Consider the following 20,680-nt stretch of genomic DNA (forward strand, 5'->3'; position numbering starts at 1 on the left):
TTTGATCTTCTAAAAGAACGTTTTACGTCCGCTCCTATCCTCGTTACTCCTGACGTCACTAGACAATTCATTGTCGAGGTTGACGCTTCAGAGGTAGGCGTGGGAGCCATTCTATCCCAGCGCTTCCAGTCTGACGATAAGGTTCATCCTTGCGCTTATTTTTCTCATCGCCTGTCGCCATCTGAGCGCAACTATGATGTGGGTAACCGTGAACTGCTCGCCATCCGCTTAGCCCTAGGCGAATGGCGACAGTGGTTGGAGGGGGCGACCGTTCCTTTGTCGTTTGGACAGACCATAAGAACCTTGAGTACATCCGTTCTGCCAAACGACTTAATGCCCGTCAAGCTCGTTGGGCGTTGTTTTTCGCTCGTTTCGAGTTTGTGATTTCTTACCGTCCGGGTAGCAAGAACACCAAGCCTGATGCCTTATCCCGTCTGTTTAGTTCTTCTGTGGCTTCTACTGATCCCGAGGGATTCTTCCTTATGGGCGTGTTGTCGGGTTAACAGTCTGGGGAATTGAAAGACAGGTTAAGCAAGCACTCACGCACACTGCGTCGCCGCGCTTGTCCTAGTAACCTCCTTTTCGTTCCTGTTTCCACTCGTCTGGCTGTTCTTCAGTGGGCTCACTCTGCCAAGTTAGCTGGTCATCCCGGTGTTCGAGGCACTCTTGCGTCTATTCGCCAGCGCTTTTGGTGGCCGACTCAGGAGCGTGACACGCGCCGTTTCGTGGCTGCTTGTTCGGACTGCGCGCAGACTAAGTCGGGTAACTCTCCTCCTGCCGGTCGTCTCAGACCGCTCCCCATTCCTTCTCGACCATGGTCTCACATCGCCTTAGACTTCATTACCGGTCTGCCTTTGTCTGCGGGGAAGACTGTGAGAGCCGCCAATAAACGCAGGATTAAGAGTCCAAGGTATTGTTGCGGCCAGAGAGTGTGGCTTTCCACTCGCAACCTTCCTCTTACGACAGCTTCTCGTAAGTTGACTCCGCGGTTCATTGGTCCGTTCCGTGTCTCCCAGGTCGTCAATCCTGTCGCTGTGCGACTGCTTCTTCCGCGACATCTTCGTCGCGTCCATCCTGTCTTCCATGTCTCCTGTGTTAAGCCCTTTCTTCGCACCCCGTTCGTCTTCCCTCCCCCTCCCGTCCTTGTCGAGAGCGCACCTATTTACAAGGTACATAAGATCATGGACATGCGTTCTCGGGGACGGGGTCTCCAATACTTAGTGGATTGGGAGGGTTACGGTCCTGAGGAGAGGAGTTGGGTTCCGTCTCGGGACGTGCTGGACCGTTCACTCATCGATGATTTCCTCCGTTGCCGCCAGGATTCCTCCTCGAGTGCGCCAGGAGGCGCTCGGTGAGTGGGGGTACTGTCATGTTTGTCATTTATTATCATGTCTTGTCCCTGTGCTCCCCATTCTATTCGTTTCCCTCTGCTGGTCTTATTTGGTTCTTTCCCTCTTTCTATCCCTCTCTCTCCCCCTCCCTCTCTCACTCTCTCGCTCTCTCTTCTCTCTATCGTTCCGTTCCTGCTCCCAGCTGTTCCTATTCCCCTAATCATCATTTAGTCTTCCCACACCTGTTCCCGATCCTTTCCCCTGATTAGAGTCCCTATTTATTCCTTTGTGTTCCGTTCCTGTCCCGTCGGTTCCTTGTTTAGTATTCACCATGCTGTGATTGCGTATCGCCCTGTCCTGTCGTGTTTTTGCTGTGATTGTGTATCGCCCTGTCCTGTCGTGTTTTTTGCCTTCATCAGATGCTGCGTGTGAGCAGGTGTCTCTGTCAACTACGGCCTGCGCCTACCCGAAGCGACCTGCAGTCTGTGGCCGCTTCTCCTGTTATTCCCCTCTACAGACTAGAGGATTTCTGTTATTCCCTGTTTGGACTTGAATAAACTCTGTTTCTGTTAAGTCGCTTTTGGGTCCTCTTTCACCTGCATGACACAGTCACTCCTAAGCACCCTCTTGCTGACCCCTCCCACTCTACACTCACTCCTAAGCACCCTCTCGCTGACCCCTCTGCGTCAGTATCTTCACATCTCTACTGCCCATCTCATTCCCCTGATAGCTGTTTCTACATGTCCTCTAACTCTCAATATTCACTTTCTACCTGCATCTCTATCTCTCCACATCCAAGGCAGTATATCTACCCTGTCTATGCTGTTTGCAATTTCCACTTTCATAGAATTTCACATGAAGGTGTGTCCTTACAGAGCTTCTTTATCTTCCATCCCTCACCTCTTCCCTCACTTCCTAGTGAACGACAGTCAAAACCTCTAAAGAAATATCCAAGCCCTTCGTGCAATCGGCAGAGCTGAAAAGCTTTCCAACGACGTAATAGTCACAGCTCTTGATTTGAAACGTTTCTACTTCATCTGATCATGACTTGCCTAGTGTAACCTCATTTGCTACCCACCAGACAGTGTGTGAAAAATACAAATGAGCCCTGGTACTGTCCCAGACAGTGATGCAGAACAATGTTTAAATTCAGTTCAGAGTCATAAAAATACAGACACGAATTGACGGACTAGCTGTTCGAAGTGCCCTCATCAAATGCTCAGTATACTATGTTTTCAAGACCCATGTCGTAATGTCTGGATATGTAACTCTGTACCACTGCAAAATGACTTTAAACAACAATGTATCACCCCTCACAATACATCTGATACAGACAACATGGATGTGACCATGGTTGACCATGTCATTTCTGTGACTAAACCAAGACAAAGAAAGAAAATAACTAGAAAGAATTTGGTTGAGTTCTTTTTGTCTGGTGTAAGTGTGAAGTGACTTTATTGGGGCAGGAGTACTGAATGGTCTATATCAGACCCAGGAGCCCCTCTGGAGCTGGCATGGCCTGATTCGACTCGTCTAACAGGGCACATGCTCTCAACTTATTGTCAATGCTATGCCAGGGTGGCACTAACCGCTCATGCCATCTCAATCTTTATCTTGGCATTTTGAAAGCATACAGTCAAAGTGTGCGAGCTTTGCGTGTGTGTGTGTGTGTGTGTGTGTGTGTGTGTGTGTGTGTGTGTGTGTGTGTGTGTGTGTGTGTGTGTGTGTGTGTGTGTGTGTGTGTGTGTGTGTGTGTGTGTGTGTGTGTGTGTGTGTGTGTGTGTGTGTGTGTGTGTGTGTGTGTGTGTGTGTGTGTGTGTGTGTGTGTGTGTGTGTGTGTGTACACACTTGTGTGTGTGAGTGAATGTGTGTGTATCAATGTAAGCCTTGATGAGTGCGTATGCAAGCGCACAGTAAAACATGTGCCTACAATAACACAGGGCCAGACAACCAGACTGCTTGCCTGCATGACTGGCTAACCCTAACCCTGACAGGCTGACTTCACGCCTGGCTCTCACTGCTGTTTGCATTGGAGCTGGAAGCTCCTCAGACACGGGAACACTCAACAAATAGTGTGAAAATAAAGGATTCACACTTATAAAAGGACAGACTGGCTCACACACAGACACAGAGGAAACTCACATAGTTACACACATCATATACACACAGACACAGAGGAAACTCACATGGTTACAGACATCATATACACACAGACACAGAGGAAACTCACATGGTTACACACATCATATACACACAGACACAGTGGAAACTCACATGGTTACACACATCATATACACACAGACACAGAGGAAACTCACATGGTTACACACATCATATACACACAGACACAGAGGAAACTCACATGGTTACACACATCATATACACACAGACACAGAGGAAACTCACATGGTTACACACATCATATACACACAGACACAGTGGAAACTCACATGGTTACACACATCATATACACACAGACACAGAGGAAACTCGCATGGTTACACACATCATATACACACAGACACAGAGGAAACTCACATGGTTACACACATCATATACACAGAGACAGAGGAAACTCACATGGTTACACACATCATATACACAGACACAGAGGAAACTCACATGGTTGCACACATCATATACACAGACACAGAGGAAACTCACATGGTTACACACAGACACAGAGGAAACTCACATGGTTACACACATCATATACACACAGACACAGAGGAAACTCACATGGTTGCACACATCATATACACAGACACAGAGGAAACTCACATGGTTGCACACATCATATACACAGACACAGAGGAAACTCACATGGTTACACACAGACACAGAGGAAACTCACATGGTTACACACATCATATACACACAGACACAGAGGAAACTCACATGGTTACACACATCACACACAAACAAAACGGACATGGTTACACACATCGCGCACAGAAGAAACTCACATGGTTACACACACATTACACACAGAGACACAGAAGAAACTCACATGGTTACACACATATACACAGAGACAGAGGAAACTCACATGGTTACACACATCATATACACACAGACACAGAGGAAACTCACATGGTTACACACACATTACACACAGAGACACAGAGGAAACTCACTAGGTTACACACACATCATAAACACACAAAAAGACAGTCTTGTAGGCTGAAGAGTAGTTGAACGGATTTCAGGGAACTAATAGCCTACTAAAAGTAGGTTAAAAAACATTTGGGAAAATACAGTGAGGCATAATTTTCTCTAGGCTCACATATGGATGTTGAGGGAGGAGTAATCTAGGCAAGTTAGAGAAACACCAAACAGGGCATCTAGGCAAGTTAGAGAAACACCAAACAGGGCATCTAGGCAAGTTAGAGAAACACCAAACAGGGCATCTAGGCAAGTTAGAGAAACACCAAACAGGGCATCTAGGCAAGTTAGAGAAACACCAAACAGGGCATCTAGGCAAGTTAGAGAAACACCAAACAGGGCATCTAGGCAAGTTAGAGAAACACCAAACAGGGCATCTAGGCAAGTTAGAGAAACACCAAACAGGGCATCTAGGCAAGTTAGAGAAACACCAAACAGGGCATCTAGGCAAGTTAGAGAAACACCAAACAGGGCATCTAGGCAAGTTAGAGAAACACCAAACAGGGCATCTAGGCAAGTTAGAGAAACACCAAACAGGGCATCTAGGCAAGTTAGAGAAACACCAAACAGGGCATCTAGGCAAGTTAGAGAAACACCAAACAGGGCATCTAGGCAAGTTAGAGAAACACCAAACAAGAGGGTGAAAATCTTTGTCAATTGGATATCCTGCCATGGGCACACAATGCCCCATCTGGTGGTCAGTAAAAATACTGTACCCAGACTGTAAAAAAACATTGAGTTGGTTGGTTGGCGTGCATTCATGGATGCCAAGAGGGCCAGGCTTCCCCACAAAACTCACCAAGAAAAAAATATTTTAAAAACATATAAAATAATGTATCTTTTGTGTTTAATCCTTTTCCTTCAAATCACAAGAGGCTGAATGTACAGTCGTGGCCAAAAGTTTTCAGAATGACACAAATATTAACTTTCACAAAGTCTGCTTTCTCAGTTTGTATGATGGCAATTTGCATATACTCCAGAATGTTATGAAGAGTGATCAGATGAATTGCAATTAATTGCAAAGTCCCTCTTTGCCATACAAATGAACTGAATCCACAAAAAAAACATTTCCACTGCATTTCAGCCCTGCCACAAAAGGACCAGCTGACATCAGGTCAGTGATACTCTCGTTAACACAAGTGTGAGTGTTGACAAGGCTAGTGTCACACCCTGACCATAGTTTGCTTTGTATGTTTCTATGTTTTCGTTGGTCAGGGTGTGAGCTGAGTGGGCATTCTATGTTACATGTCTAGTTTGTCTAGTTCTATGTTTGGCCTGATATGGTTCTCAATCAGAGGCAGGTGTTAGTCATTGTCTCTGATTGGGAACAATATTTAGGTAGCCTGTTTGGTGTTGGGTTTTGTGGGTGATTGTTCCTGTCTCTGTGTTTTGCACCAGATAGGGCTGTTTTTGGTTTTCCACGTTTATTGTTTTGTAGTGTTCGTGTTTATCTTTTTTTATTAAACATGAATCAATATAACCACGCTGCGTTTTGGTCCGCCTCTCCTTCACCACAAGAAAACCCTTACAGAATCACCCACCACAACAGGACCAAGCGGTGTGGTGAAAGGCAGCAGGAACAACAGCAGCAGAAGGAGAAGCAGCAGAGGCAGCAGCAGCAGCAACAGCAGCAGCAGTGGGAGGAGGAGATCCTTGACGGGAAAGGACCTTGGGTACCTTGGGTACAGCCTGGAGAATATCGCCGCCCCAAAGAAGAGCTGGAGGCGGTTAAGGCGGAGAGGCGATGGTATGAGGAGGCAGCACGGCGGCGTGGATGGAAGCCCGAGAGTCAGCCCCAAAAATGTCTTGGGGGGGAGGCACACAGGAAGTGTGGCGAAGCCAGGTAGGAGACCTGCGCCAACTTCCTGTGCTTACCGGGGGGCTGGAGAGACCGGGCAGGCACCGTGTTATGCTGTGATGCGCACTGTGTCCCCAGTGCGGGTGCATAGCCCGGTGCGGTACATTCCAGCTCCGCGTATCGGCCGGGCTAGAGTGGGCATTGAGCCAAGTGCCATGAAGCCGGCTCTACGCATCTGGTCTCCAGTGCGTCTCCTTGGGCCGGCTTACATGGCACCAGCCTTGCGCATGGTATCCCCGGTTCGCCTGCATAGCCCAGTGCGGGCTATTCCACCTCGCCGCACTGGCAGGGCGACCGGGAGCATGCAACCAGGTAGGGTTGGGCAGGCTCGGTGCTTAAGAGCTCCAGTGCGCCTGCACAGTCCGGTCTATCCGTCACCACCTCCACGCACCAGCCCTCCGGTGGCAGCCCCCCGCACCAGGCTGTCTCTCCGGCTCATCCTTACAGGTGCTCCCGCCTGTCCGGCGCTGCTTCAGTCTCCCGCCTGTCCAGCGCTGCCAGAGCCTTCCTCCTCTCCAGCGCTGCCGGAGTCTCCCGCCTCTCCGGCGCTGCCAGAGCCTTCCTCCTCTCCGGCGCTGCCGGAGTCTCCCGCCTGTCCGGCGCTGCCGGAGTCTCCCGCCTGTCCGGCGCTGCTGCAGGAGTCTCCCGCCTTTCCGGCGCTGCTGCCGGAGTCTGAGGTGCCAGAGCCCCTCAGCCCAGAGGCGCCAGAGCCCCCGCCCCTCTGTCCCGAGCGCACCAGAGCCGCCACCGCAGACAGATGCCCACCCAGACCCTCCCCAATAGGTTCAGGTTTTGCAGCCGGAGTCCGCACCTTGGGGGGGGGGGGGGTACTGTCACACCCTGACCATAGTTTGCTTTGTATGTTTCTATGTTTTGGTTGGTCAGTGTGTGAGCTGAGTGGGGATTCTATGTTACATGTCTAGTTTGTCTAGTTCTATGTTTGGCCTGATATGGTTCTCAATCAGAAGTAGGTGTTAGTCATTGTCTCTGATTGGGAACCATATTTAGGTAGCCTGTTTGATGTTGGGTTTTGTGGGTGATTGTTCCTGTCTCTGTGTTTTGCACCAGATAGGGCTGTTTTTGGTTTTCCACGTTTATTGTTTTGTAGTGTTCGAGTTTATCTTTTTTTATTAAACATGAATCAATATAACCACGCTGCGTTTTGGTCCGCCTCTCCTTCACCACAAGAAAACCCTTACAGCTGGAGATCCCTCTGTCATGCTGATTGAGTTCGAATAACAGACTGGAAGCTTCAAAAGGAGGGAATCATTGTTCTTCCTCTCTCAACCATGGTTACCTACAAGGAAACACGTGCCGTCATCATTGCTTTGCACAAAAAGGGCTTCACAGGCAAGGATATTGCTGCCAGTAAGATTGCACCTAAATCAACCATTTATCGGATCATCAAGAACTTCAAGGAGAGCGGTTCAATTGTTGTGAAGAAGGCTTCAGGGCGCCCAAGAAAGTCCAGCAAGCACCAGGACCGTCTCCTAAAGTTGATTCAGCTGCGGGATTGGGGCACCACCAGTACAGAGCCTCCTCAGGAATGGCAGCAGGCAGGTGTGAGTGAATGCATCTGCACGCACAGTGAGGCCAAGATTTTTGGAGGATGGCCTGGTGTCAAGAAGGGCAGCAAAGAAGCCACTTCTCTCCAGGAAAAGTATCAGGGAGAGACAGATATTCTGCAAAAGGTACAGGGATTGGACTGCTGAGGACTGGACTGCTGAGGACTGGGGTAAAGTCATTTTCTCTGATGAATCCTCTTTCCGATTGTTTGGGGCATTCGGAAAAAGCTTGTCCGGAGAAGACAAGGTGAGCTCTACCATCCGTCCTGTGTCATGCCAACAGTAAAGCATCCTGAGACCACTCATGTGTGGGGTTTCTTCTCGGCCAAGGGAGTGGGCTCACTCACAATTTTGCCTAAGAACATGAATAAAGAATGGTACCAACACATCCTCTGAGAGTAACTTCTCCCAACCATCCAGGAACAGTTTGGTGACGAACAATGGCTTTTCCAGCATGATGGAGCACCTTGCCATAAGGCAAACGTGATAACTAAGTGGCTCGGGGAATAAAACATTGATATTTTGGGTCCATGGCCAGGAAACTCCCCAGACCTTAATCCCATTGAGAACTTGTGGTCAATCCTCAAGAGGCAGGTAGACAAACAAAAACCCACAAATTCTGACAAAGTCCAAGCATTGATTATACAAGAATGGGTTGCCATCAGTCAGGATGTGGCCCAGAAGTTAATTGACAGCATGCCAGGGCGGATTGCAGAGGTCTTGAAAAAGAAGGGTCATGTAATTGTCAATAAAAGCCTTTGACACTTATGAAATGCTTGTAATTATACTTCAGTATTCCATAGTAACATCTGACTTTTATCTAAAGACACTGAGGCAGCAGACTTTGTGGAAATTAATATTTGTGTCATTCAAAACATTTGGGCACAAGACTGTACTGTATCTCACCGGAGAAAGCATCCGAGCAAGTGAAACAGCGCCCCTCTGTCACTGTATGTGTAGTTCCAAAAGAGTATGACATTGTAGCCACCTGTAGCATTGAATGCAAAGGAAGCCAGCGAGCATTTGACCTCCCATGATGAAAAAAGTATAAAATAATAGCCAATCAGCGTTGAGCTAAACTGAGTGAGCTCAACTGTTAATGGTCCTGGTGCACCAAAACAGTGTCAAAAGTAGCCAACTTGGATTTGGTCTGACTCCTATCAAATCGTATCGAGAGTATAAGTAATCGGCAGAAACAACTTGAATTGTTGCATCTCATTGTGTTGTTGTCCTCCAGTGGCTAACTAGCTGGCTAAAATTTTCCCTTTCCAAAATTTGCCATGGATGGAGATATGGATTTGGACTTGTGGTTTTACTTCATTCTCCGTACTGGCCAATGATTATTACTCCTATTCTGATCCAACCATTAATTCGTACATTGTGCCCCTGGTCTGAGAGGATGGACATTCAATATGTAGCTAGATGTAGAAGGTTAATGTTAACTTGCTAACATGGTTCATGAAAGGAAGTTAGGCTAGCGAGCAAGCATTTTAGCCAGGTAACCTAAGACAACAACAATACATTTGTATACTGTATGACAAAGTGATAGATTGTTTCGTCAACATGAAAGAGAGGAGGGTGAGTCAACATGTTATTCCTCTTGCATGAACGAGCACCCACGCACACAGAATTCAGAAACATCAACAGCCACATCATATTTTGGACTTCACTGGACAGAGGTTGCTTGTCGCTTTTGTGATGAAACAAAGCTGTAGTTGAGTTTATTCTGCCACTGTGTCTTCCTATTGTCTCGGCCTTTAGGTCTATATATCAAGGCCACATGAATAGGTTATAGAGCAAACAACGCAATTATTACACATAGGTTGTAATATGGCTTTTCTAACCCAACCACCACTACTGTTCTGATATGATATTTATCCATGGTGAAGTAATACTACACTTCTAGATGTATTTGCTATCTCTTCTTTGAATGTCAATATTCAGTATTTAATTTCAAACCCAAATGTGCAGCATTAAACCCATGGTTCTGTCAGCTTCAATACGGTAGGCCTACACCACGGACACTATTATCTGACACACACACACACACACACACACACACACACACACACACACACACACACACACACACACACACACACACACACACACACACACACACACACACACACACACACACACACACACACACACACACACACACACACACACACACACGTCCCGCCCAACTATGAGAGAGCTAGCTCAACATTAAGCAATACAAAGTTCAGGCTGCAGTCTGTAGGTATAGAACGCTCACTGTCTAGGAAGAGGTGTGGGTGCTGCACTGTGACTGCCACTGACAAACCGCAGATCAGGGCATACTGTTACCCTGTGACACACAGTGGGGGCTATTTCTGAACTTGTACAAATTCCAGCTGGACCAGATTCAAGTCAGACTTCAGTAAATGAAAGGGACAGGTCAGCTGCACCATGATTAGCAGACACACCTATCAGTCATATTCACAACTTCCGATTGTACACGGCCCATTCTCTATGTAACTGAAGTTTAGTTGATGAAAATACATTTATCTACAAATGCCAACCCTGTGAAATTAGGCGTGCAGAATTGCTTGACACATTAGCCTTCTTGTGAACTCTTCAACAAAAACATAAAGAAAATACAGACCATCTATTTCAAAGCTTCATCAGGCGCTATTTTCCCACTATCTGATCAACATGTGATGTCGTTCATGGTAATCTCAATCTAACGTGGATGTGGTCATGCGCAGAATTAAATTGAACAAAACTGGGACCAATGACTATTACAGGTGTAGGATCTTAATTGTAGCCGGTTTTAGTGTAAATGCCTAGCATATCAAGTTTTTATTTGGTCAAGTGCAAAAGTGCCTAGCTTTTACACAGCAGGAAAATAATCCTGCAGCAACAGAAACTGTGAATTATTATGTAGATTATAATTAGCCTAATGTATATTTTCTGAAACGGAAAATCAAGTCTGAAATTTCAAAGTGCAAATTACAAAGTTCAGAAGTTTTACATTTCCAGCATTGCAGGAAAGTTCTCCTCAAACAGGGTGATCCTACTCCTGTACACTGTGCTGGTTTGATAGGTCTACCACAGATTTTAATGAATTTTTCAGCACACACACACACACACACATCTCATGTGCAGTTAACAAAGAGACTAATTGTATTTATTTATTTAAGCTTTATTTAACCAGGAAGGGCTCATTGAGATTAAAATCTCTTTTTTCAAGAGCGCCCTGGCCAAGATAGGCAGCACACAGACAGACAACATGAAAAAGTACAAGTAATCTAGTAAAAACCATTGAATTCACAAGAGTATAAAACAGCAAATTAAAAACAAAATCCTTCATCAGTGATTTAAAAACACCAATCAAAAACAACAACACAACAGTCAATGTCAACCACCCATCCCATTCCTTCTTCCTCTCTATCACACATCTTCCGGCCTGCCTTTTGCACTTGACCAAATATAAACTTGATATTTCTTGGCAGACGGACAGGTTGCAACAGGGAGGAGTCTCACAGTTCTGTTCAGTCCAGGACAGGCTGAAGGACAAACAGACACAAAGGTGCAGGAAGAGAAAAGGACAACAGACTGACCAACAAAATTAAAGGTGAGTTAAACTTTTTTAAATAAAGAACAGAAAGTTTTTACAGATTTTATGGTATTTGTTTAATTTTTGATTCCCAAATGTTTCCCATATCAGATCACCAGTAATATCAACAGGCCTATGGCATGGCTTCTGTCTGTTTTTAAACTTTACTTTTAGGTATTTAAAACCCAATATTTATCATTTCAGATCACCAGTAATATCAACAGGCCTATGGCATGGCTTCTGTCTGTTTTTAAACTTTACTTTTAGGTATTTAAAACCCAATATTTATCATTTCAGATCACCAGTAATATCAACAGGCCTATGGCATGGCTTCTGTCTGTTTTTAAACTTTACTTTTAGGTATTTAAAACCCAATATTGATTAAAAAAAATGTATTTGACTTCATTTGAAAATTACTAGGTTAGACATTTACTGTCAGTTAACATGTATTGTGAGACATTTTAATGGGGTATCTTATCTATGAAGGTTTATTGAGAGCTTCAGCTTGACCTACTTACTGTATGTGAAGTTGCTGGGGTAGAGGAGCCACAATTACAAACCTTTAACAGGGAAAACGTGTGGGCCTGACCTGGATGATTTCATCATGTCTATAGGGTGTAATAAATTCAATTGAAATATAATAGCACTTTTCTAAAAGTAATAAATCTACTCATCTGAACATAGCCTACTGCCTCTCTGTCTACACAAACATAGAAACTAATTCCCAGTTCTATCCTCTGTCCATTGGTTTAAAAGAGTTGTCTGTCTGTACTCCACAGGAATGGCGTCTCCTGCATCGATGGTGGCCCGCAGGGTATTATCTGCTGCATCACACGCAGGCCATGAGGGAGGATCAGGTGTGTGTAATGTACTTAACTCTTCTCATATTGTGTTCTATTCTCTGTGCCCTACTGCCTGCACCTTTTGTGTTCAGTTGGGCTTCTGGGTTTAACATTAACAGAGGTTTGTGGAAAGTTGGCAGTGTTCCTCTTACATTCATTAAATATTTGTGCTCTGCTGTATTTAGGCCTGTCAGGTGACTTACAAACGTATCATATTGTAATTGCGGCGCTGCTGTCCTGCATGTCAGAGCCTGAGACAAGGAACCAAGGCTGAGTCGCTGAAATCTGAAGTGGATCATCAGTGTTTTGGAGCTGCTGTTACTTAGTTATGCTGGTGTTGTGATGTACCCAAGCCTTGATAACTCAGGGTCACACAGAACCGTTGAGTCTGATCTAGCGGAAATGGTTTGACCTCCACAGCTAGGACCTGGAAGATCCTGTCGTTTGTGTTGGCCCTACCTGGTGTGGCCGTCTGCATCGCCAACGCCTACATGAAGATGCAGCAGCACTCCCATGAACCCCCTGAGTTTGTGGCCTACTCACACCTTCGCATCCGCACCAAGGTGATATAGGAGGCACTCTGATAACCAACAGACTATCTTCACTCACAGTTCATCATCTACATGTTAGGATTGGTAGTAGTAGTGGGATGTCCTTCTGAACATAGGTCTAGTTTTATCCAATCTATCCTGAATGATGAAAACAACTTTCTCTTTCAGAAATGGCCCTGGGGTGATGGCAACCACTCTCTCTTCCACAACCCTCATGAAAATGCTCTTCCTGAGGGCTATGAGGGCCCCCACCACTAAGGAAACCTAACTATATGCTGATCATCCACCTTCCCTGATTGCTACGTGCTGAAAAGCTCTAATGAACCTGTTATTATGCTACTGACCAAGGGGTCAATTAGCAACACTACTGACTGTGGTGCTCCCAGTCAGATAGAAATAAAAAACATACTACTTTTACTGTATCACACACACACCGTGGCTTCTCATTTCTTTACCTCCAACTGTCTGATGTTACGTGTAAGATGAATGGAACTAGTATGTAAACATACATATATTCCAGTTCTGAACACCAAACATACATTGAGGACAACAGACCAACACAGACGTTGGCTGTGCGTAGTGGGTGTGGCCTTGCTCTTACCACAGAACATTGGCTGTGCGTAGTGGGTGTGGCCTTGCTCTTACCACAGAACATTGGCTGTCATTTTCTGTTCATTTCCACACAATTCTCCATGTTGAATCCCCACTGTTCGTCTTGAGCACCGAGCAGGTGACCTACTGCGCATAGTCAACATTGGTGTTGATCTGTCTTGTCCTTTAGATAGTATGCCTTTTCAGACAGGACAAAAGAGAAAGACGTCTAAACAGATTTATTGAGGAGCGTGGATTCACATGAGGGGAGTGAAAGCTGATCTCTGTTATCGTCACCTTGCAGCTACTCCTAAAGTTCACTTTATTTACAGCATATACAACATGGCACCCAGTTCCACCCTGATTATTAGAGTCATCCAAGTCAATACAGGACATTTACAGGACAGCTGTGTATATTTCAAAATCAAACTGAAAATATTTTTAAAAAGTTAACATTACATGCAACAAAAGTATTTAGCATATTACATTATGCTAATATGTTTTCATTATAATACAACTTCATTTACAGTGCACCATGAGATCATTATTTTCCTCATGATTCACTCATACCATCCCTAATAATCTATTTGATCCTCTGTTTCTCATCTCCTCCATCCCCACCCAACACCCCTCTTTCCTCCTAGCCCTCCCCCTCTCAGCTCAGGGCCATGGTGGCCAGACTCACTAGGTCACGTTTCAGAGTCTCTGTACAGTCTGCCTCTCTGGCCAGTCTGCGCAGGCAGTCTGCAGCCAGGGAAGAAGGGCGGGGCTGGGAGAAGCCCTGAGAGCCCAGCAGTAGGGACAGGCAGGCCCTGCCCAGTCCAGGATAGCTGTACCGTTGGGAAAACCAATACACCTGTGGTAGGAGAGTCCATCTACCAGGACCAACTTTAGAGTCCTGTACAGAATCCGCAACCTTCTGTGTGTTTGAAACACTCCGCAGTTTAGAACGTCTTTTGCAGCACTTTGAGGCAGAACTTGATTTCAGCGGATTGACACAAGTCTCCAGTCCTGAGGTTGTCTTTGGTGCACTAATGCCCTTCTGGCCTGGTCCCGGGGCAGAGTGCCGTCTACCCTCTGTCTGCTGACAGGGTTGGAGTCCAGAGCCATGTAGTGACTCAGCCTGGCCTGCTGTCACTGTGGGGGCCAAGGAGTCTGTCTGGGCCTCAGAACCACTCAACTCTAGTCCAGATGTGCGGTTTGCCAGGCTCTCGTCAGCAGACTCTCCCTCTGATCCATATTGGTCCATGTTAGATGGAGGCTTTTTGCCAACGTCTGCAATTCGACCAGAATTCTTGTCAGAGCAGGACAGCAAAGACACACACAGATCCTCCACCTCCCTCTGCAACTCTGTCACCAAAAACCTACAGGCCCCCATCATCGTCTCAGCTAGGGGGGTCTTCTGGAAGCTCTGTGCCTCTGGTGAGGGTTCTTCTGCCCCGTCTCTCCAGACACCCAGCCCCTCAGAGGCCAAGGATCCCAAAATCTGACACTCTCCTCTGCCTTCTCTCTCCGTTTCATCCCCCTGTTCCTCTGCAGTCTCTCCGTCCTTGTTCAGGCGACAGCCATGCAGATAGTGCAGTACAGGTAGCAGCATGCCTTGGCTCACATCCCTGATGGGGATGGCCTCCCCAGTTCTCCCTTGGGCCTCTCCAAAGCTCCCCCTCAACAGGGCCCTGAAGTACTCTGACCCCACCACCTCGGTTCCCTCGGCCCCAGCCACTGCTTCCCTATTGGCTGACACCTGGCTCCCATCATCCAGCAGGAAGAGGAGGTCAAAGGTTGAGTCATTGTAAGCACAGATATTGACCAGACGAGGCTTTTTTAAGGGAGGGGGTGAAGCTTTACCGGTTTGTGAGACTGACAGGGGTTTGATAGGACTGAGTACCCTGCACCTTCTTTTAGCCAGTACTGTTTTGGGGCAACCCATCAGACTAGAGAGGCATCCAATCAGCATGGAGAAATATAGAGAGTGGAGCTGGGGGGCGGAGACATGTTGCGGTGAGTTGAGACAATCTGAGAGGAGTCGTCGGCATTCACTGGTGTGATGGTCTTCCTCTTCCTCGTCCTCATTACATCCAAGGGGCTCCAGAGCCAAGAGTAGACCACCGTTGTCTAGAAGAAGTTTCTTCAAGAGAACCTTGTTACTGTTAGGGAACACAAGTTGATGTCAGATTACAGTTGGTATACATTTCATAACATTCCACCAGTGCCATTTCACACAAGACAATTTGACTTACCCATTTACTAGTGGTAGAGACAGAGCACAGTTCAGCTTGTCTGACTCTGAGCCTGACAGAATCACATGGCTCAGGACTCCAGAACCAAATCCAGACTCACACTGAACACGTAGATTACTAAGCAGAGCAAGACCTAAACACAAATGCATAAGAAATTATACCCCAAAATTTACAGCAGTACTATTACATAAAACTAAAAACCAAACTTTATGACCAAGTACATCAATTAAACTTACCAAGCTGTTTCACTTTGGCCTTGACCCTATCAGTCTGCCTCTCTCCAGTTCCCCAACTCTCAGGGTCACTCCCTCTCTGGACCAGGTGATGGCGGATCAGAGCCACTGAGCCAGTCCTGACCAGCGCCTGCAGACAGTTGGGGTTGCAGCTCAGCCGGCACAGCATGCGGAAGCACCTGCCGCTGGGGTCCTGATGCTGGCTGAGGTAGAAGAGTAGGCCAGAGATGATGCCTGAGTTGACCAGAGCAGCGCTGGGGTCCGTGGCGTGAGAGAAGCGTGAGAGCAGCAGCAGGATGGGAGACTCTGGGGCCCAAGGCTCAGGGTGGTAGGGGTGGTGATAGGCCTGTGGTCGGGACACTGTGGGAGGGGTGTCGAGGGGCACCACACTGGAGCGGGTGGTTGAGGGGACACGTGGCCTTTTCCGTGGAGGGGAGGAGAACTTGGATGGGATAGTTGAGGAATGGAGAGCAGAGGTAGAGGAGCCAGGCTGGGCTTGGGGGGTGGAGGTAGAGGAGCCGGGCTGGGCTTGGGGGGTGGAGGTAGAGGAGGGCAGAGGGACACAGGGAGACAGATCAGCGGTTTTTGAGGGAGATGACATGTGGACCTGAGCTGGAGAACTCATTGAGGTAGAGGGGGTGGATTGACTCAGAGATTTGGGTGCAGATAAGGGAGTGGAGGAAGGTAGTGAGCGGGTAGGAGATAAGCATTTTAAAGGGGAATGACAGTCAGTGGAAGAGGTTTGGGGAGAAGAAGAGGGGATATGAAGACTCCCCCAATCTCCCTCCGTGCCTCCAGGAGATTCAAGAAGATCCCCCTCAGAGGAGATCAACCCTTCAGACACCAACCAGGACCTGGAGGAGCAGCAATAGGACAGGTCAGATAACCATTTTTACAAAATTCAAATAAATCACAGGTGCAAACTCAGAGGGAGGCAAAGGTGAGTCTGTTCACTCACCTCAGGCTAAGAAAGCTGGATGACCCAAGGACATGCTCCTTCCCCATCTCCTCTTTCCTGTTCCCCTCTGGGGGAGGGAAGTCAAATGAGTCGAAACATGACGTAGACAGCAGCTCTGAAGCAAACATGGTAGAGGTGAGGCTCACATCCATCTTCCCAGCAGATGGCTCCTCACCTTTAGCCAGCTCCACTAACCGAGCAACTAGCAGGGGGACTATTCCCAATTCTTGTAACTGTTCCAGGGCAGCTTCGTCATAGACAAAGTCAACACAGGCCAGAATGACCAACCGGTCGAGGGGGTGGCTCCGATGGACACCAAGGAAGCCAATCAACACCTCCAGACCGCCACTCTCCTTCACTTTGGCCCGGTTCACTGCCTCTTTGCAGCATAAGCAGAGAGCCTTGAGGAACACTCCAGACTTCAGGTCGTCCTTCTTGACCTCCTCCGTAAACTTCTGGATTACCCCCAGGGAACCCACCAGAGGACGTAAGCAGCCTTGAGTGCACATGTTGGCCAGGGTTTTCAACGCAAGCTCCTCAAAAGGTTTAGCGGCCTCTCCCGAAGCCATGACACCTAGCTGAGCTAGAACCCCAGATCGGGACACCTCTCTAGCACACTCTACACCACAGCTCCTGGTGAGCTCATGGAGGGTCCGGAGTGCTGCTCTCCTCAGCCCCAGAGGGTACTCTGGAGCAATGAGCGGGGCGAGAGCAGTCAGAGTACCCTGGGTGAGCAGTAAAAGGCGGTTTGAGGGGGTGTCTGCAAGGTAGAGGAGGGCACGGGCAGCTGACTGAGCACACTCTAGTTTAGAGGAAGGGGCTTCCAGTGGGTCATCAGAGGGAGGGGATGGGACAGATGCAAGAGAGACGCAGAGGAGCAGGGGTGGAACACCACCTGTGCCGAAAACAGAAAAGCAATTATTTTTCAGGGACAAAATCTAATGTTCAACTTATACAGTACCAGTCAAAGGTTTGGACACACCTACTCATTCAAGGGTTTTTCTTTATTTTTAGTATTTTCGACATTGTAGAATAATAGTAAAGACATCAAAACTATGAAAGAACACATATGGAATCATGTAGTAAACATAAAAGTGTTAAACAAATCAAAATATATTTTATATTTGAGATTCTTCAAAATAGCCACCCTTTGCCAAGTGTGTGCAAAGCTGTCAAGGCATTCTCTCAACCAGCTTCATGAGGTAGTCACCTGGAAGGCATTTCAATTAACAGATGTGAGTTGTTAAAGTTTATTTGTGGAATTTCTTTCCTTCTTAATGCGTTTGAGCCAATCAGTTGTTGTGACAAAGTAGTGGTGTATGCAGAAGATACCCCTATTTGGTTAAAAAAAACAAGTCCATATTATGGCAAGAACAGCTCAAATAAGCAAAGAGAAATGACAGTTTTTTATAGAACTTTAAGACATGATGGTCAGTCAATCCGGATAATATCAAGAACTTTAAACGTTTCTTCAAGTGCAGTCGCAAAAAACATCAAGCGCTATGATGAAACTGGCTCTCATGAGGACCACCACAGGAAAGGAAGATCCAGAGTTACCTCTGCTGCAGAGAATAAGTTCATTAAGAATCACCAGCCTCAGAAATCACAGCCCAAATAAATGCTTCAGAGTACAAGTAAGACATCTCAACATAAACTGTTCAGAGGAGACTGCATGAAATCAGGCCTTCATGGTCGAATTGCTGCAAAGAAACCACTACTAAAGGACACCACTAAGATGAGACTTGGGCAAAGAAACACGAGCAATGGACATTAGGCCGGTGGAAATCTGTCCTTTGGCCTGATGTCCAAATGTGAAATTTTGGTTCCAACCGCCATGTATTTGTGAGACACAAAGTAGGTGAACAGATAATATCCGCATGTGTGGTTCCCACTGTGAAGCATGGAGGAGGATGGTGTGGGGGTGCTTTGCTGGTGACACGGTCAGTGATTTATTTAGAATTCAAGGCACACTTAACCAGCATAGCTACCACAGCATTCTGCAGCAATACACCATCCCATCAGGTTTGTGCTTAGTGGGACTATCATTTGTTTATCAACAGGACAGGTGAAGCTGGTTGAGAGAATGCAAAGAGTGTGCAAAACTGTAATTAAGGCAGCTACTTTGAAGAATAAAAAATACAAAATATATTTTGATTTGTTTAACACTTATGGTAACTCCGTGATTCCATATGTGTTATTTCATAGTTTTGATGTCTTCCCTCTTATTCTACAATGTAGATAATAGTACAAATAAAGAGAAACCATTTCAGAACTTTTGACTGGTACTGTACTACAAAACAAAAATACCATCAGAAAGTTATGTACAAACAAACAGACACAGGCAGCCAAAATCATTACATTTTTTTTAACTTACCGGCAGAGTGGACAAGTGTGGAACTCTCTGGGTCCATGGCCAAGTTCCCCAAGGCCCGGGCTGCTCTGTTCTGGATCGTCTCCATGGCTACATTCTTCTTCAAAATACCCACTAAGAGAGGAAGAGCAAACTTACATTTCTGAAATTCTCACCATCATGTGAAATGAATGATTTAAACTTATTGTGATAGTCACTTGCCCACAATAGATATTCCATCAAGCTTCCTAACCTTTAGAGGGGAGAAAAACATTAAATATCATAATGTAAGTCACAACTGTCCAACTTTTCATACTAAACATTCATATTCAATCAATGTAAATGTGTAGCAGCCCTGATTTTCCTACACCCTTCTGTCTCACCTCAACTCGTGTCTGTCTCTCAGTGCAGCAGTTAGCCAGGATGCTGAGAGCCAGGTCCAGAGTCTTCCTGGAACACTCAGGGTGCTTTAGCAGGTCCAGGAGAGTGCGCAGTCCACCCTGGCCTCGGAATCGAGCTATCCCACTGCTTCCTCCTTTAATGTGCTGTGTGCGGATGGCCACCAGTGCTCGCCACTGCCCAGCTTTGACCCTCTTGTCCAGCTGTCTGTGTCCACTGGTGTCCGGCCCTGCAGTGCCTGGCTTGTGGTCCTCGGCTGCTGCTCTCTCAGGTTTAGAGAGCTGTGACAGGCACCACGTCAGAGAGGTCTCTGGGGAGGCTGAGGACACTTCTCTGGGGTTGCCTGTCCATGTCCCATGTTTCTGGATCCCTGGCACTGGCTTTGATGCCATGATGCCACTAATTGTCTCCAACCCACCTGCTCTTCTGCTTATCCTCACTAACAAGTCACTTCAGACAGAAAGTGATGACATGGATGATGACAGGGGGACTGAGGGGCAGAAATGTGGATCATTATTTTTGTGCATTTTACTTTTCAATTTTCTTAGGCTACATCATAAAGTTATACAGTATTAAACATGGTTAACAAATTATCTCCTCTAGTGTATTTTCATCTTAATCCATTTCCAAAGTTTGTCAAAAATTTCTGGAAATGAACAAAGAAATACTACAAATACCGGCATGACAAGTGGAAGAAATTACCCTTTGACCTAACTTCTCAGCAATGTTGCTGGGAGTTGAAGTTTGTCAACCTCTCGTCCACTCCCTAAAAAAACAGGCCTCTGTATGCGAGAAGGCCCAGCAAACAATCACGGTGCGTTATTGTGCGAACACTAGTGCTATAATCTATGTTTTTAAGTCCCATCTCAAGAGTAATAAAGTATTTGCAATGAGTAATTATTCCCACCGACATAATTAATTCAATCAAACGAAGAATAATCGTTTTAGCTAACCGCTAACGCCATCTTTTAGCTGGACGATAAACAGGAGGCGCCACGAAAAGGGGGGAGGGAT

At 46.4% G+C, this 20,680-nt stretch overlaps 2 protein-coding genes across 3 annotated transcripts; one reads left to right on the forward strand and one right to left on the reverse strand.

Annotated features, from left to right (window-relative positions):
* Positions 1 to 11,371: 11,371 nt before the first annotated feature.
* LOC124015672 (cytochrome c oxidase subunit 6A, mitochondrial) lies at positions 11,372 to 13,326 on the forward strand. Its single transcript, XM_046331062.1, has 4 exons — positions 11,372 to 11,520; positions 12,282 to 12,359; positions 12,765 to 12,907; positions 13,064 to 13,326. The coding sequence occupies exons 2-4, from the start codon at positions 12,284 to 12,286 to the stop codon at positions 13,151 to 13,153; spliced, it is 309 nt and encodes a 102-aa protein (XP_046187018.1). The 5' UTR covers positions 11,372 to 11,520; positions 12,282 to 12,283; the 3' UTR covers positions 13,154 to 13,326.
* A 384-nt stretch (positions 13,327 to 13,710) lies between these two features.
* Positions 13,711 to 20,674, reverse strand: LOC124015671 (armadillo repeat-containing protein 5-like). Of its 2 annotated transcripts, XM_046331060.1 has the most exons (8): positions 20,369 to 20,674; positions 19,651 to 20,156; positions 19,490 to 19,520; positions 19,292 to 19,402; positions 16,918 to 17,812; positions 15,963 to 16,813; positions 15,727 to 15,859; positions 13,711 to 15,633 (listed from the first exon to the last, which is right to left on the reverse strand). In XM_046331060.1, exons 2-8 carry the CDS (start codon positions 20,056 to 20,058, stop codon positions 14,142 to 14,144), a joined length of 3,921 nt encoding a protein of 1,306 aa, XP_046187016.1. In that variant the 5' UTR covers positions 20,059 to 20,156; positions 20,369 to 20,674; the 3' UTR covers positions 13,711 to 14,141. The 2 variants fall into 2 exon arrangements, with proteins under 2 accessions (XP_046187016.1, XP_046187017.1); XM_046331061.1 differs by lacking the exons at positions 19,490 to 19,520; positions 20,369 to 20,674 and having other exon boundaries at positions 19,651 to 19,791.
* Positions 20,675 to 20,680: the final 6 nt, after the last annotated feature.

Source organism: Oncorhynchus gorbuscha, linkage group LG26 (assembly GCF_021184085.1).
Source record: "Oncorhynchus gorbuscha isolate QuinsamMale2020 ecotype Even-year linkage group LG26, OgorEven_v1.0, whole genome shotgun sequence".
NCBI lineage: Eukaryota > Metazoa > Chordata > Actinopteri > Salmoniformes > Salmonidae > Oncorhynchus > Oncorhynchus gorbuscha.